This window comes from Trichosurus vulpecula, chromosome 3 (genome assembly GCF_011100635.1).
Source record: "Trichosurus vulpecula isolate mTriVul1 chromosome 3, mTriVul1.pri, whole genome shotgun sequence".
Taxonomy (NCBI): Eukaryota; Metazoa; Chordata; class Mammalia; order Diprotodontia; family Phalangeridae; genus Trichosurus; species Trichosurus vulpecula.
In genome coordinates this window covers 178,427,268-178,441,942 of record NC_050575.1, presented here as the reverse complement: position 1 = coordinate 178,441,942, position 14,675 = coordinate 178,427,268, and the positions used below count along the sequence as shown (strand labels likewise).

Below are 14,675 nucleotides of genomic sequence, written 5' to 3'. Positions count from 1 at the left end.
ATTCTAGAAAGGACATTGATAGAACTCTGTAGAACATCCCAAAGGTGACAACTAGATTGTTGAGAGGCTTCAAACTTGTGCCATTGGAAGATAGGTAGGAGGAACTGGGTTTATTTAGCCTTAAGAAGAAAGGGTTAGCAATATAAGTATTGTTGTCTTAGCATCTCAGTTTACCAATTCTTTTTTTTTCTTTATTGTTCTTTACAATTCTTGAATTAACGTAGTTGGGTGCCAAATAGGGTTTTTCAGATGCAGAACTGGAGATAAAGACCTTTTGAGAACTTTAGTCCCAAAAATTTCATATACATTATAGATTTGTTGGCATTAATGGACAGCATTGGTTTTCTTCCAAGAAATTTCTGTTTTTAATGCAACATAAGTTTCAAGTTTATGCCATTGGAGGGTAGCTAGGAGGACCTGGGGTTATTTAGCCTGAAGAAGAAAGGGCTAAGGGGGAGAAAGAGGGTGGACATAATACCTGTCTTTAATTATGTCAAGGCTGTCAAGTAGAAGAGGGATTAGATTTGTTTTGCTTGGCCCTAGCGTACAAAACTGGATGGAAGTTGGAAGGAGGCAAATTTAGGCTTAATGTCAAGGGAAAAATGCCTATAACAGTAAGACCTATCCCAAAGTGGAATGACCTGATTTAGGGGATAGTGGGTATCCCCTCATTGGAGGTCTTCAGGAACCCTTATACTGGATGACTCCTTGTCAGGTGTGTTCATATTAGCAGTTTGGGGTGGTGGTGGTGATATGAATTGGATTTGATGATTGATGAGTGCCTTCTAGTTCAAGATTATAGATTCCTAGAACCTGCCTGCTCATTTAGAGTGATGTGTGCTTTGTTGTGGGGCTTTATTTTTAATATGTAATTTTGGTGATCTTTTCCAGTTCCCTTCATCTAATCAGATAATGATTTTTGTTAATCATCCCTGGACAGTTACAGGCATTTTAGTAGCATAAATTCCCCAGGGAAGAAAATTCTTTAGTTTCTCTTTAAGTTATTCTCTGAGTGCGACTATTTTTCTCTTTTATCCTTAGTCCTCATACTCTTTGTGATTAGTCCATGATAAAGAAGATTCAGAACTGCCTTAATCTTCATGATGCAGGCCTTTTATTTTTATTAAGTTAAGCAGGGTGTGTGGAAAGAACTTCTTTCTAAGTGTTTTCTCCTTACCTCCTCCCCGAAATGTACATGGAATATGTTTTCTGAGTAGGTCTTTTTTCGTATTGTAGGAAGGCTATACGTTCTCTTTGGGGGTTTGGCTGGTTTTTCCCTGACTAAAGCTCATTAGGCATCTTGGAAGCATGACTCTGGTTGTCCAATAGTCTATGAATATCTTCTTCTAGAAGGATCTCTAATTCCCTTTAAAGTTTCTATCTCTTTAGGGAGTCAGATAGCTAAATTGTCCTACTCCACTCTTCCTTCTAGTAATACAGCTCCTGTTACTTTGCCCATTTTATATTCTGAGATAGGGACTTAGTTACAACGCATACAAAGCTCCTTACAATACTTTGTCTAGAAAACTTTTGAGTAGCAAGTAACTCTTCAGCACAGATACACTTGTTTGCATTAGGTTGGTGGCCTGTACTCTTCCAGGGAGATGTTTATGTGTCATAAATTTGACCCTAGCCTCTCATTTGCTTGATATAATTTACTTGAAAGACTGAAGTAGCATATACTGATGTTGAAATTAGGCTTGATGAAAATTCCCCTTTCCCTATTTCTTCCTCTTAGCGTGTTTAAAAACTGGTCAGGTCCTATTTATTTGAACTGAAGTTTCCTTTGGTAAGTAAGGTTTGCCCCCTGCTTCCTCCTGGCCCCCGCAGTGACTTTCTAATGGCTTCTATTCCAGAGCATGACTGGCTTTGGTTTGCAGTGAGCAGAGCCAACTGCTCTATTGCTCATTTTTCTCTTTAGTGCCAAAAGCGTTTATTAGATGAGGACTGGAAATTAGTGTCCAGCTCTTTCACAATCTCTCCAAGCCAAAGCAAATGAGGCCCCACAGGCTCTAGTGGCTTTAGCACTATGGGCTGCCAGGGGACTGACAGATAATGTGACAAGTTTAGTTTAGTCAGCAAAGGAAAAGACTTTTTCCAGACCCCCTCTTGGTCCAATTTGTACCTCTTTAATTATACAACTAAATCCAGCTCATGTGCTTCTACCGCCTCTAATGACTTTCATATATGACAGTCTGATAGGGATAACTATAACAGCCTTGTAAAAGGCTTTGGTTAAAGTAAATAAGTTACTCCTAGCTGTTCCCATGCTGGTATTTTGTATCTCTGTTATCAGGGTTCATGCTCTTTAAATCACAGTTTATCTAACACTAAGCAATTAACAGAACCATAAGGCTTAAAAAACAATCATGTTATCAGGCCATGAAATTATACCATTTAGTAACTTGTACCAACCAAAACAGTCACCTTATTCATAAGAAATTGACTGGCATAATTGAGCCCTGTTTGATGTGCAGAAACCAAGCCCATAAAATATTTGCACAGTGGTAGCTATAGCTAGAGAGGGAAAATTAAATTAGACCTGCCCTGGACATGGATATAACTGTAGTGGTCCCCCATCTGACTGGGGTTAGTGGCTTTAAGGTTCACACCGAATTTTCTTTGATGTGGTGTCCCTTTGAACCTGTGACTAACAAGACTGTAGTGCAGTCGGATCTTGATTTGTAGCTGGTTATGGCTTAATCTAGAGACTAAATTTTTGAATTTTAGTAAACATAATTCAAACTCCCTGTTGTCTTAGCACCCTAGTTTACAATTCTTTTTCATTTTTTTCTCCTTTTTTTTTCTTTACAATTCTTGTAGTTGTGTAGTTGGGTGACAAATAGGGTTTTGCAGGTACAGAATAGGAGATAAAGAAGACCCTTTGGGAACTTTAGTCTAAAAGATTTCATAAATGTGATGTGTTTCTTGGCGTTAATAGACAGCATCAGCTTTCTTCCGAAGAAATTTCTATCTTTAGCGGAATGAGTGGAGTGTTCATGGCCCTGTTTTAGACTAGGCAAGGCAGGAACATCCAGGAAGTCCCTTAACTGAGGTTAATTTCCATAAAAATTTATTTTTGTCCCTTCCTTGGTAATATGAATTTAATGCAGTTATGAGTATTCATCTTTGTATTTTCATTATCTGACCTTTGGGAAAATGACCATTCATTAGGATTTGAAAATCTAGCTCTTGTGTTTTGAGGAAGTTTGTCTAGACAGAGTGAAGAATTTTCTGAAAATTATAGCTGTTAACCCAGAGAGAATGCAGATTCCCCTGTCTTTAAAAATGAAGCTAGGTTTTTTCCTGTCTCAGAGCTTGTAGTACTCTCCTGCTTGGAGTACATAACCCCGTTGGTCTTATACAACCTTGTGGTCACCAGATGAGCATGTGCTGGAAATGATGTCCAGCTCACTCTTCTTTCTGTTCTCTGCCATAGACTGTTCTGGAGTGAACGTAAGATCACCAAGGCCAGGGAGTGGTTCCACCGAACTGTAAAGATTGACTCTGACCTGGGGGATGCCTGGGCTTTCTTCTACAAGTTTGAATTACAGCATGGTACAGAGGTAAGGAAGCTTTTCTAATAACAGTTTCTAGATAGCTGCTCTGCTCTTCAGTTCCTCCCTTATCTTCCCATTTCTGTTCTCTAGCTTGAGGTGAAAGGATGAAGTGATGTGAGATTGTGTAGTAGGAGGGCACTGGAGTACTTAAAGTTGGGAGATCTGGGCTCTGGGCCTGGTTCTGCTTTGTGGCCTTGGGCAAATCATTTCATCTCTTGACTTATTTTCTCTTCTGTAAAATGAGAGAATCTAGAGGATCTCTGAGTTCCCGTCTGTCTCTTTAACACTCTGTGATTTGGGGTGTGTTATGAATACTACTTGAATTTACTGGAGGGTGGGCTTCTGAACAGCCTTCTCTTCAGTAATATGAGCTCTTGCCTTCTAATTACCAGTTCTTAGAGACTGCTAATTAGATCATGATTTTCTTTTTTTTTTTCAAATGAGAGAAAAGGAATGGCCTTCTATAGTAATGACTGAAATGTAAAATATAAAATGTTTTACATACATAAGTAGATTAAATATCCTAACAATCTGTTTTGAATCTATATCTGTTTTTCAGCCATTGACTCCAAAACTATAAGACAAATAAGTTATAAGCAGTTTTGGACTGACAGTAAACTGTTAAATGATTGCTAAGGAATCTCTCAAAAAAAAACCCCAAAACATGAGGACTATATTATAAGCCAGGGATTCTTAACTTTGGGTCTATGAACTTTTATAAAAAATTTTTAAAATTAAATTTATTTAAATATTTTCATTTTGCATTAAAATATTTTAAAATAACTAGTTCAATATAACTGATTTCCTTTGTAATCCTATGTATTTTATTTTATGCATTTAAAAACATTATTCCGTGAAGGGGTCCATAGGTTTCACTAAACTTCTAAAGAAGTCCTTGATACAAAAAAAAAGGTTAAGAACTCCATTCTGTAGTCCAAAAGTTGGAAATTCTGAGGCTGTTAATTTGTGACCTGGATCTGTGGGCAATGGTAATAGTATAGCACCCTAGTGTGGAAATCTGTTGGGTCCTAACCAGGTTGAAGTTTTCTTTGACCTAAGCTCTGGGGGTACTTTTAATGAGAAGAATGAGTCTGGCTGCTTAGCAGAGGCTTGGGCACCACAGGAGCTGTGCAGTTGGGACACATTACAGCACGTGGTGGAGTTTCTGGCCTATGTTACTTCTAGTCATGTTGCATCCTTCTGTGCTGATGCTCTATCTACCTTGGGAAAGATAAGCCACTCCAGATGTTTTTCTAGGACAGCAAGTTGTCTACTACCATCATTACAGGAAGAATATTAGGGAAAAACTTGTCATCCGAGATGAACCTCAAGCTGACTGTAAACTCCTTTAGCTAAAAAAAAAAACTCAGCTTTTCTCTTCCTGTTAAATGCCTTCAAAATCTGGCTTGGAAGGGGTCCAAGATGCCGAGCTAGTCTCCTTCTAGAGATGGATCCTCAGGGAGGGGATAGTGTGGGAAGATGAAGCGAGCATTGATTAGGCCCCTACAGTGTGCCAGGGACTGGACTAAGCCTTTTACAGATATTATCTGTAGATGCTATTATTATTATTCCCATTTTACAGTTGAGAAAACGGAGGCAGACGGGTTAAGTGATTTGTCCGGAGTCACACAGCTAGGAAGTGTTTGACACCCTCTCCCACTGGGAGGGTTAGCGTGATCCTTCCCCAAAAGAAATCATCTCAGATGCGTCTTTGTGTTTGTGACGAGGTAGCCCAGGCTGTGCTAAGAGTCATGAGTGTGAAGAACTCCCTAGGATTTTTACATATATTTTACATATATACACACATACACACATATATACACATACACACACACATATAAGACGTACAGTTTCCTCTCTCCCACCTGCCACTTGCCCATTGGACTGTGTGCTGGTGAAGAAAATGTTTGATTTCAAGAATAAACAGTAGAGTCAACTCTGTCATCCGCACGTTGATTATCCCATTATCTGTGGTGAATTTTTAATCCTGAATGACTTCTTTCCACCTAACACTTGCCTCAGCTGTTTACACACATGCTCGGGTGATTTAAATGTAGGGAAGGTAGACTTGGTTCAACCTGAGCTAAACATAGATGAATACTTGGCTAAACTTCCAAATGCATTCCTCCCACCCACCCCCCACCTCCCTCAAATAACAGAATGAAACAAAACATGTACTCCATAGTTTACTGCAAAGGACTCTAGGACTATTTGCTTTTTTATACTATTCTTGCTTCAGTTGCCCTTCAACATAGTAGATGACCATTGTTAATTGTCAGACTGAAAATAAATAGGGCTAAACTTAAGTATATTTCTTTACTCTGTCACTGATTAACATTTGATCTCCTTGTTGCTGGAAACTCATTGGCCCTTAATTATACAACACAGCCTTTATGAACTGAAATGTTGTCACATGCCTTGACTTCTTGTGCTGAGGTTTGAAATAGAGTAAATATATGGGGACCTTGGAGTTGATTCCCTCCAGATGAAAGCAGATAGATGCTTGATTAAAGTGCTGTTTTGGTTTCCTCTTCTAGGAACAGCAGGAAGAAGTCAAGAAGCGCTGTGAGAATGCGGAGCCCCGCCACGGGGAACTGTGGTGTGAAGTGTCCAAGGACATTGAGAATTGGCAGAAAAAGATTGGGGAGATCCTTGTGCTTGTAGCAGCCAAGATTAAAAACACCTTCTAGCTGTTGCTCTATCCATTCTTGTCACTGCCCTGGAGAAAGTAGTGTTGTCTTGCTATCCAAAGTGCAGAAGGAGGGAGGTGAAGGAAGGCTTCCCAGTAGCTGTGCTGAAGATGCTTTTGAGATGAAATGTGCTTACCATGAGGACTGGTCTTTGAGACACTAGGATTCTGAGTGCTGATGTGCTGGGCAAGCAATCTCCTTAAAAGAGTTGGCTTGTTCTTTAAATTTAATTAAATCTTTTTTTAAAATCTGTGTGTCAGGTTTAGTAACCTATCATTTGTTATTGGATTGTTCTTCACTAGGCTATTCTGCTTTCATTTCCATTTTTTGGGTTTGTCTAGGCCTGAGTTTTCTCCGTAGAAGTTTGTCATAGATGACTCAAGTTTGCCCTAGGTAGACATGGACTGAGAAGCTGTCACTCACCAAGACTGTGGAGAACTCACTGGGGAAGAAACAAACGAACAATGTTGCTATGCCATTTGAATCTTTAAATTAATGTTATGTTTGGGAGAAAATAGGGTTTGGCCTTCTTAGCCTCCTTGTATTCCTTACGTAGAATTAAATTCACTGTAATTTGCTTTAATACAAAGTAAGTACAGCCTGTATGGGAAAAGTGTGTGTGTGTGTGTGTGTGTGTGTGTGTGTGTGTGTGTGAGAGAGAGAGAGACAGAGAGCACAAACATGAGAGAGAGAATGTATAGTTATTTCATTCGTTGAGCAAATATAATCCAAATTTGACGTCTTAAAGTATGTTGCTTCAAAGAACTATAATAAAAAGCAGTTAGGTGTTCAGTGAATTGTGTGCATGGCTTCCCCCCAGGATTACATGAGGATACAGGTTTCTAGCCACAGTCCAAGGTAACAGTTCCCTTGGCCCCTCTAGACCTGGAACAGAAGAAAAAGGGAAGCCAAGCCCTGTTGATGTCTACTTTTCTTATCTGGTGCTGTCAGACGTGGCCTGCCTTGGGAATATGTTCTTTACCCATCAGCAAGAAGCTTTTTTCATTTTTACAGGTGATTTTTTTTTTACATGTAATTGGCATTTACCCAGCAGAAATGCCTTGCCCTCTTTGCTAAACACACAAAGTAGGTTACTTGAGAAGACTGAATCTTTTCATTATGTATGTTGTGATGATAAACAATAATTCTGTCTGGAGGAGAGGAAAGGAATAGTGTTTTGGGACATTTGGAGACACTGACCTCTGTGTCTTATGAGCTATACAGAAAGTACATAGGCATTGAAACTAACCAGTTTTGTGACTATTCTGTGTTTCTTTATGAAATTACTCTATGACATTGAAAAGTACAGACTGTCCAGCTTAGGGGAATGTAAAGAGATGATCTAATTGAGGATTGAGAATTTAATCTTGATTTTACATTTCTCATTTTGCCAGGATACTAAAAATGGTGGAAAAGTTACATTATCTTGATTGAAGTATCTTTAATTTGCCAAGAGAACTTTATGATGGTCGGGATAAGGAAAAAAAAGACTAAGATGTGAAACTGATTTTGTAGCACAATGGCAAGTTGCTAGGGAGAATTGCCAATCACATGTTGTCCTGAGAAATGACAATTCCTTCCTGGGGAGACTTGTTCTTGGTATGTGAGGAAGGTACTGCCTGTGATGTTATTTTCTAAAGGCCTTATTAGTAAAACTTGAGGAATGTGATTATAAATAATGGCTGACTAGTCCCCCAACCTTCTTGACTCTACAAAAACAAAATCCTCAACTGCACTATTTTCCATGGAAAAGTAATCTGCTTATTTCTTCAAGGATGAGTTGAATGTGAGTGATGATCATTTTTCAACAAACATTTATTAAACTTTTAGTATATGAAGCACTGCAGTAGACATTGAGGCCCATTATCCTAATCTATATGCACGATTTTATATGTGGAATTCCAGAAGCCAGTTTAATCGCCCCCTTGTGTTACCTTTGGGGAGCTGGGTAGGGAAAACACATTGTTATATAAAATATTTTATGTGATCAAAGGATGTAATTGGTCCTTGTTGATTATGTAGATGTAACTCCATGAATGAGCAGTTTGATGTTTTTCATTTCAATTGCTTATATAGAGAGCATAGAGTTACATCTCTTGGTTAGTTTATCTCTAAATGCTTTGGAATTCTTTCCTTCCTCCCAATGTTGAGATGATTTAATCCATGATGGTTTAATATGTAGGGAGTGGTAGTACATACTTCCAGGTTTCACTTATGTTTTCATTTCATTTAGAAATATCCTTTCCTCTCTGGAGGCCCTGTGCACACACCACCAAGTGTACATTAAGTGATTATAGAGATAAATTTACAGAAACAAAGAAATCCATAGTCGAGGGGAAAGCCTCCTGTTTCCTCAGGTGGTGACCCACAGCAGGGTACTTGGTGAGAAAATTATTCAGATCTGTTCCCCATTGCACATGGTTCATTTAAGATGTGTCCTGTGTGTCCCCCCTCAGCCCCCCTAAATCACATTTGAGTTTCCTCTCTATTATTTAGTGCTGTTTTCATAAAAAATATTGAGATAGTTAGACTACATAACACTGTTCTGATTACTTGCTATTGACTTTTGAAATTACCAGCATTTCTAGAAACAATGGAAAACTGAACTTTTAACTTCAACTGTTAGCTCGAAAAAGGCGAGTTCAGTTCTACAGATTCTTTTCTGCTATACTCTCTTTTTAGACTGTTCAGTCATCTCTGCTTACCCTTCATCGAGCTTGCTCTGGGCTCTCTTCAATAGTATATAACTTCATAGTTATCCCTAGCCTGAAATGGTAACTGAAGGAAAGGATAAATATCATAGGTGACCCAAGGAAAAAGAAAAGATGTATAACAGCTGAGATGTTTACTTCTCTGGCAGACTACATACTCTTGTTGAGAAATACATAGCTTCCTGAAGAGTACATATCTTTGAATTTGAAACCTGGTGTTTGCAATTGCACGTTGAATTTATAGCTAGTGGGATTCCATTTCTAACTCCTTCATAATTCCCTGAAAGTGGATAATCCATAGAGAAATGAGAAACAAAAACAACTGCTCTGTTCGGTGTTAGCTATCTCTGTGCACTCAAGGACAGGTCTTTCATCATGGTCTTTTTAATGTAACCTGGAGAAATGAAGTCACCATGATGAGCAAGCCAAGAGACCTCTTCCCCACCCCCATTTATTCAAATAGGCTTTGAGTTTGGAGGAGTGGGCGGCTGCCAGGAATTAGGTACAGGCCAGAGGCTGGCCTGGAATGCTAGATTCAGTGGAGAAGCAAAGTGCTCCCTGGTTGGCAACAAACTTCTCCCACAGTGGTCTCTGGAAGTCCCCGCGTCAGGGAGCTGGGTCAAAGCTGCTAGGACATGACAGGACTGGATGGTGTCAGGTCACATTCACATTGTCTGGCATTGGTTGCTTAGGGAAGCAGATGAATTCTTGCTTTGCTTGCTTTCTTGTAATCAGCAGAAAATGAGTCTTTTGGGAGAAAGCTTTCCATTGAGTTATAGGGGATGAAATGCATGAAAGCCCAATCTTTCTTAATAGGAGATAGGAAACAGCCATTTTACAGAACCCCAAAGCAGCAGCAGCAGCAGCCAGGATAGCAGGAATATGACCCTTAGGGTTTTTCTGGGAAAATTGGGACTGGGTAGCACCTCAGTCAGAGAGCCACAGGTTACAAGCCTCTGATTTCACTGTCCTGGAAGCCCTCAGCAAGTCAAGTCGCAGGTCTCATCAGAAAAGGAAGAAAACAGAATGTGGCTTTGGACTTCTAATTGGGGCCAGGAGGAAAGTTTGGTGCTGGACTCACCCCACAGAGCCCTGTCCTCAATTTCCCTAGTGCCCCATGCAGCTGAGCTCTTGGAATGGCTGGTAAGCGCAGCCTAAATTTGAGCTTTTCCCTGCTTGGTGGTGATCGGTATGTGGCAAATGGCCCTGGGAAATTTAACTTTGGGTTTCAGCTTCGAGAGTGTTTTGCGGCTCTGACTTCCCTGACTCTTAAGGTTATTTGTTCTTGATTAGTTTGTCGGGGGTGCTGCGGAGACAGCGAGAGCCTCACGGAGTTGGCCTTTGCTGCGATGAGCATAGGCTTGTGCTATTGAGTTCTTTCTGCTTCCAGACAGACCAAGCTAAAGATGCCTTGGGTTCTTCCCTACCTTCGCTGAACTCGCACCGACCCGTCAGACCAACACGTTGCTTCCGTAATGTGTCTTTTTTCCTTTTGGCCGATAACAGTTTAATCAAGAACTGAAGGCCCTCTGAAGGGGATCTTGGCTGAGGGAGGCGGTGCAGAAGGCTGGTTAATTGATCATCTGCCTGAAAGACTTGATGAGACAGGATATGAAGAGGCGGAGAGGGGAGGACTGGCAGTTCCGAAGTGCTCCCCTCTCCTCCCCTTCCCTTCCCTCCCCCTTTCACTCCCTCCCTCTCGATCCCCTATCGCCTGGTGGAGCCAACTTCAAATGCAGAAGAGCCTTGGGCACTTTTAGGGCGTCTGGCAGTCATCAGCCCAAGGGGGAGCGACTGAGCTTCGGGACCTCAGCTTGAAAGGAGGCTGGGGTAGGGACCCCCTCCTGAGCAGGGTCCTGCGGGGATCATGCTTCAAGGTTGCTCTGCCTGAGTGGGGGGCCCTGAGGGAGACCCGGCTCCTAGAGAGCCCAATGGTGAGCGGGGACCCCATCTGAGGTTTGGGGGGTGGTGAGGGCCTTGGAATGGGTCTTGAAGGAAGGGGGCTGGGTTGAGGTTGGGGAATCAGGCTAATAGGTCCGAGTAGGAAGAGGAAGGAAACCGTGACTGGGGGAGTCTGAAGAAAAGGACCGCTAGCTGGAACTTTGGGACACTGTGATGCAGCCTAGAGAAAAGGTGGACTCTGGATGAGGTTTCGGAGTTGATAGCCCTTATAAGCACCCCAGGTTAATGTGTTTGTGGCCAGAGTATACTTCTTGGTGGATCAGTCCCAAAAAACAGGTTTGAGGAAATTGGGGTGAATTGGGAGAAATAGATTGCCTTTAATACTAGTCAGTTTTAAATTTTTTTTCCTGTTACCCTTCGGGAAACTCCCTGCAATGATTCCCATAACCCAGCAGGAGCCCCAGGGCCCCTTTCCTGGCTAACAAATTGGCTTGTGGAAGGTCTTGCAGGGGAGAAGAGGGGGTTGGGTACAGACTCAGATCCTCTCTTGGACTGGATTCTCTGGGCTCCAGGGTACAGTGCAAACAGTATACAGTAGAGCCTGGTGGGTTTGGAGGGGGAATGTAAAGTGCCTCCAGCCTCTAGAGATGCATGTGTATATATATGTCTGTGTTGAGGTGTAGGGAGTACATAATTTCGGTGCACAAAGAAAAGGCACCCACAGAACCAGACTATACCCTTGGAATCCACTGGGGCTGCCCCTAACGACTGAGTGCCTCCCTCTGGGTGGGTTGAACAAAGAACCTGGACCTGGCTGTATTCCTTTTCCCTCTCCTATATGTAACAGGCTGTCAAGGTCTAGTGTCCCTCATGAAAGAAACCTGTTCTATCTAACAGGCTAGAGCCTCAGAAGGATCTCACTGAGACAGAGGCTGTCCATCAAAAGTCACCTTATCCAGCACTTTGCTTTCAGGAAGCATTTCAATGTGCCCCCTCTAGGCAGATGTCCTGTTCTTGCCTACTTTCTTGTGGGAAACCTTATCTAATTGTCCTAACATGATTTCTCCAGAGAATCTGAATGAACTTGTGTGCTTGAGCAGGGTTTAACTTCTCTACGGAGGACCAGAAACATCCATCCACTCACCCACTTACTCACTCCCACTGACCAAATCTTTCCAACCTACCTGCCCTCTCATTCACCAAGGCATTCACTCAAAAATGTTCTTTCCCCATCACCCAAACTACTACTCACCCACTTGCTGCTTGTGCTCTTGGTCTTGACACAAACTAATGTGTCCTGGAGAAGCCTGAAGAGACCCATTTAGATCCTAATAGTAACTTTCTTGATCCCTGATTTCGACTCTCAACTCCTCCTTGGGGCATATGTGACCTCCAATGCCTGTAATAACTGAAAAGTTGAGTTACTGGTAGGTCGGGAGACCAATTTAGAAGAGACTCAGGAGAAAGATGTTTCTCAGATGTTCTGGTTGGAGGTGGAGTGTTGGGAGGAGATCCTGGGGGAGCTGATTATTCTATTTGGCCCTGAAAAGTGCACCCGGATCTCCATTTTTCAAGCTGTGGCAGTCTGGTGTAGCATGGTAATTCACAGGGTACAATGTATCCAGACTCCAAGCTACCTTATGAGTTTCCAGCATGTTTCCGGTTTTTATTCTGTGGTCCAGGAGGGCTGGTATTTTATGTTAATCCATAAATAATAATAATAATAAGTGGATCATGGAGAGGCAACCGAACAGCATCTTAGCAGAGGACTCAATTGGATCCCACTTTTCAGAAAAGAGAGAATAATGATTTGGGGAGAGGGGGCAATGGCAGCTGAAGAACACTACCATGAATGTATACTTGCATACATTGTTCTAGTGACTTCTTGCACTTACAAGGCATTAAGAGAAGTGCACAAGCAAGTGACTTCATCACTACCACCCTTCAAATTCTCCCAGAGCTGCAGGGTGTGGGGGGGCTGTCACCGTCAATTTTCAGGGGCTGGATGAGAGGGTGCAGGATGCTATGACTGGGGAGGTATGCCTGAGTGGAATGGTGCATGAACATGGTGAGATGGTCCACTGGTGGTGCTGGGCCCCACCTGGAGAGATGGAGGGTGGTGGTGGGAGGGGGTGAGGTCAGAGAAGTGGCCAGTTCTTCCAGGTGGCTGGTGCTGGGGCCTTGATCACGCCCTTTATGAACCCCGAGACCTCGCTTCCACCCAGGTGCTTGCCAAGCCTGCTTTCTGTGTGCTGCTCCTGGCTATACTGGGCTCGGCTCTAGGGCGCGGTGGCAGGCGCCGGGACTGCAACGTGCCCGACGTGCTTCGGCATTACCGCGCCGTCATCTTTGAAGAGCTGCAGGCGGTGGTGAGGGGAGACCCCTCCAGGGCGGGCTTTTTTGGGGGAGGGCTATGGGGTGTGGGAGCAGTACTTGCGACCGGGGGGTGGGTGGGAATGGGATAGAGGCAGTAGCAAGAACGCCCTAATCAGGCCTGTTGGGGAGGAGGCAAGGTCACTGCCCAAGTTCCTTCTTTGATTTGATCCAGAAAAACTTGACGGGCACCGGGGCTCTCAGGCGCCGGGGACGAGGGCGAGCAGGAGGCGCCTCCTGCCGGGCAGAAAAGGTAACTGGATGGACCCCTTCTCAGAGAATGGTTCTTGCCCCACCCCATCTGTTTGAAAAGAGTTGGGACTCTTTCCGGACTGGGGCCGGAATGCGGGAGCAGGGGCGGAGCAGGGTTGACGGGGGCGAAACTAGACCGCTGGAGCTACAGTCTCTTTCTCCTTGCCCCCCAGGAGCACCGCATCTTGATGTCTATCTCATCCATGGGCCGGGCTCTGCGCAAGGCAGTGGCAGGAACCGGGGCCCGACCCGGACGCCGCCGCGGAGCCCTGGAGAAGGCTGTGTGGACGGTGGCCATGCACACTGAGGCAGTGACTCGCGAGTACTGCGGCACTTTGCATCAGGTCCGTCCCCGCCCCTCACTCCTAACCCAGGAGGGACCTTCTCCACTCAGAGCAGAGGTCGCAGTTAACTTGTGAGGAGCCTTCTTGTCCCTCAAAGGGTCATCTGGACAGGGATCCCTCATGGCTTTGCCCGCGATTTTTCCGGAGAACAGCAGTGTGGGGCTGCATGTAGGACAGGGATGAGGGTTGGGAGAAGGGGGGCACCAGGGGGTCCCGCTGACCCTCTCCTTGTCACTGTCCCCACTGTCAGCGAAGCCAGAAGCGGCTGAGTCAGGAGTGGCAGGAGCGGAAGCGGGGCCCGGCGATGGAGCCAGAGCTGAACCTGGAACCGGCCCTTGCCCCGGGTCGGAGTCGGGGTCGGGACCAGAGACAGCGTCTGTTGGGAGCCGTGGAACACTTGGCTGCCTGCTGGGAGAAATTGTTTTCTCTGCGCTCCTTGGCTTCGGTCGCCGGGAGCTACTAGAGGGAAGGAAGGGGATGGGGGTGGGGAGGTCCGTGGTGTGTCCTCTTTCGTCTCCCGGGCCTCAGTCTCAAGGGATTTCTGCGCTGGAGAAAGGGAAGGGTCGGCCCTATGTCTTCCCCCTACCATGTCTTCCCTCTTTATACCAATGTTTTCCATAAGTGGCTGGATGTGTGGGCGGGAGGGTGGAAAGGAAAATTCTCTCTTTCTTCACTTCGGCGCCAGGGAGTCCTGGGGCTGGGGCGGGGGGGGGGGGGGGGTGGGATGGGGATGGGGATGGGGGAAGGGGCTTTAAGGCTAAACAGGCCTTTCTTACTCTTCACCGTCCTCTCCTATGCTCCCTCGGCTAAGTTCACCCCTTGAAGTGGAATGAGGGTGGAGGG

General features: G+C 44.1%; 2 protein-coding genes across 2 annotated transcripts in view; both read left to right on the top strand.

Annotated features, from left to right (window-relative positions):
* The window catches only part of PRPF6 (pre-mRNA processing factor 6), an 80,674-nt gene extending 73,627 nt beyond the window's left edge, over positions 1-7,047 (top strand). The window contains exons 20-21 of the mRNA XM_036751183.1: positions 3,440-3,566; positions 6,098-7,047. Of these exons, the coding sequence (XP_036607078.1) occupies positions 3,440-3,566; positions 6,098-6,250 (280 nt within the window). The 3' untranslated portion in view covers positions 6,251-7,047. The remainder of the gene's footprint in view (positions 1-3,439; positions 3,567-6,097) is intronic.
* Positions 7,048-10,078: 3,031 nt separating this feature from the next.
* On the top strand, positions 10,079-14,295 carry C3H20orf204 (chromosome 3 C20orf204 homolog). The gene is made up of 7 exons (XM_036749889.1): positions 10,079-10,104; positions 10,255-10,411; positions 10,722-10,895; positions 13,089-13,232; positions 13,412-13,489; positions 13,662-13,832; positions 14,083-14,295. The coding sequence occupies exons 1-7, from the start codon at positions 10,079-10,081 to the stop codon at positions 14,293-14,295; spliced, it is 963 nt and encodes a 320-aa protein (XP_036605784.1).
* Positions 14,296-14,675: the final 380 nt, after the last annotated feature.

Excerpts from the sequence above, each read along its gene's own strand:
- C3H20orf204 (XM_036749889.1), top strand. The coding sequence starts at position 10,079 with ATGCAGCTGAGCTCTTGGAATGGCTG. Across the intron at positions 10,105-10,254 it reads CTGAGCTCTTGGAATGGCTG|TTTGTCGGGGGTGCTGCGGA; the intron begins GTAAGCGCAGCC and ends GTTCTTGATTAG. Across the intron at positions 10,412-10,721 it reads CGCTGAACTCGCACCGACCC|GGCGTCTGGCAGTCATCAGC; the intron begins GTCAGACCAACA and ends GGGCACTTTTAG.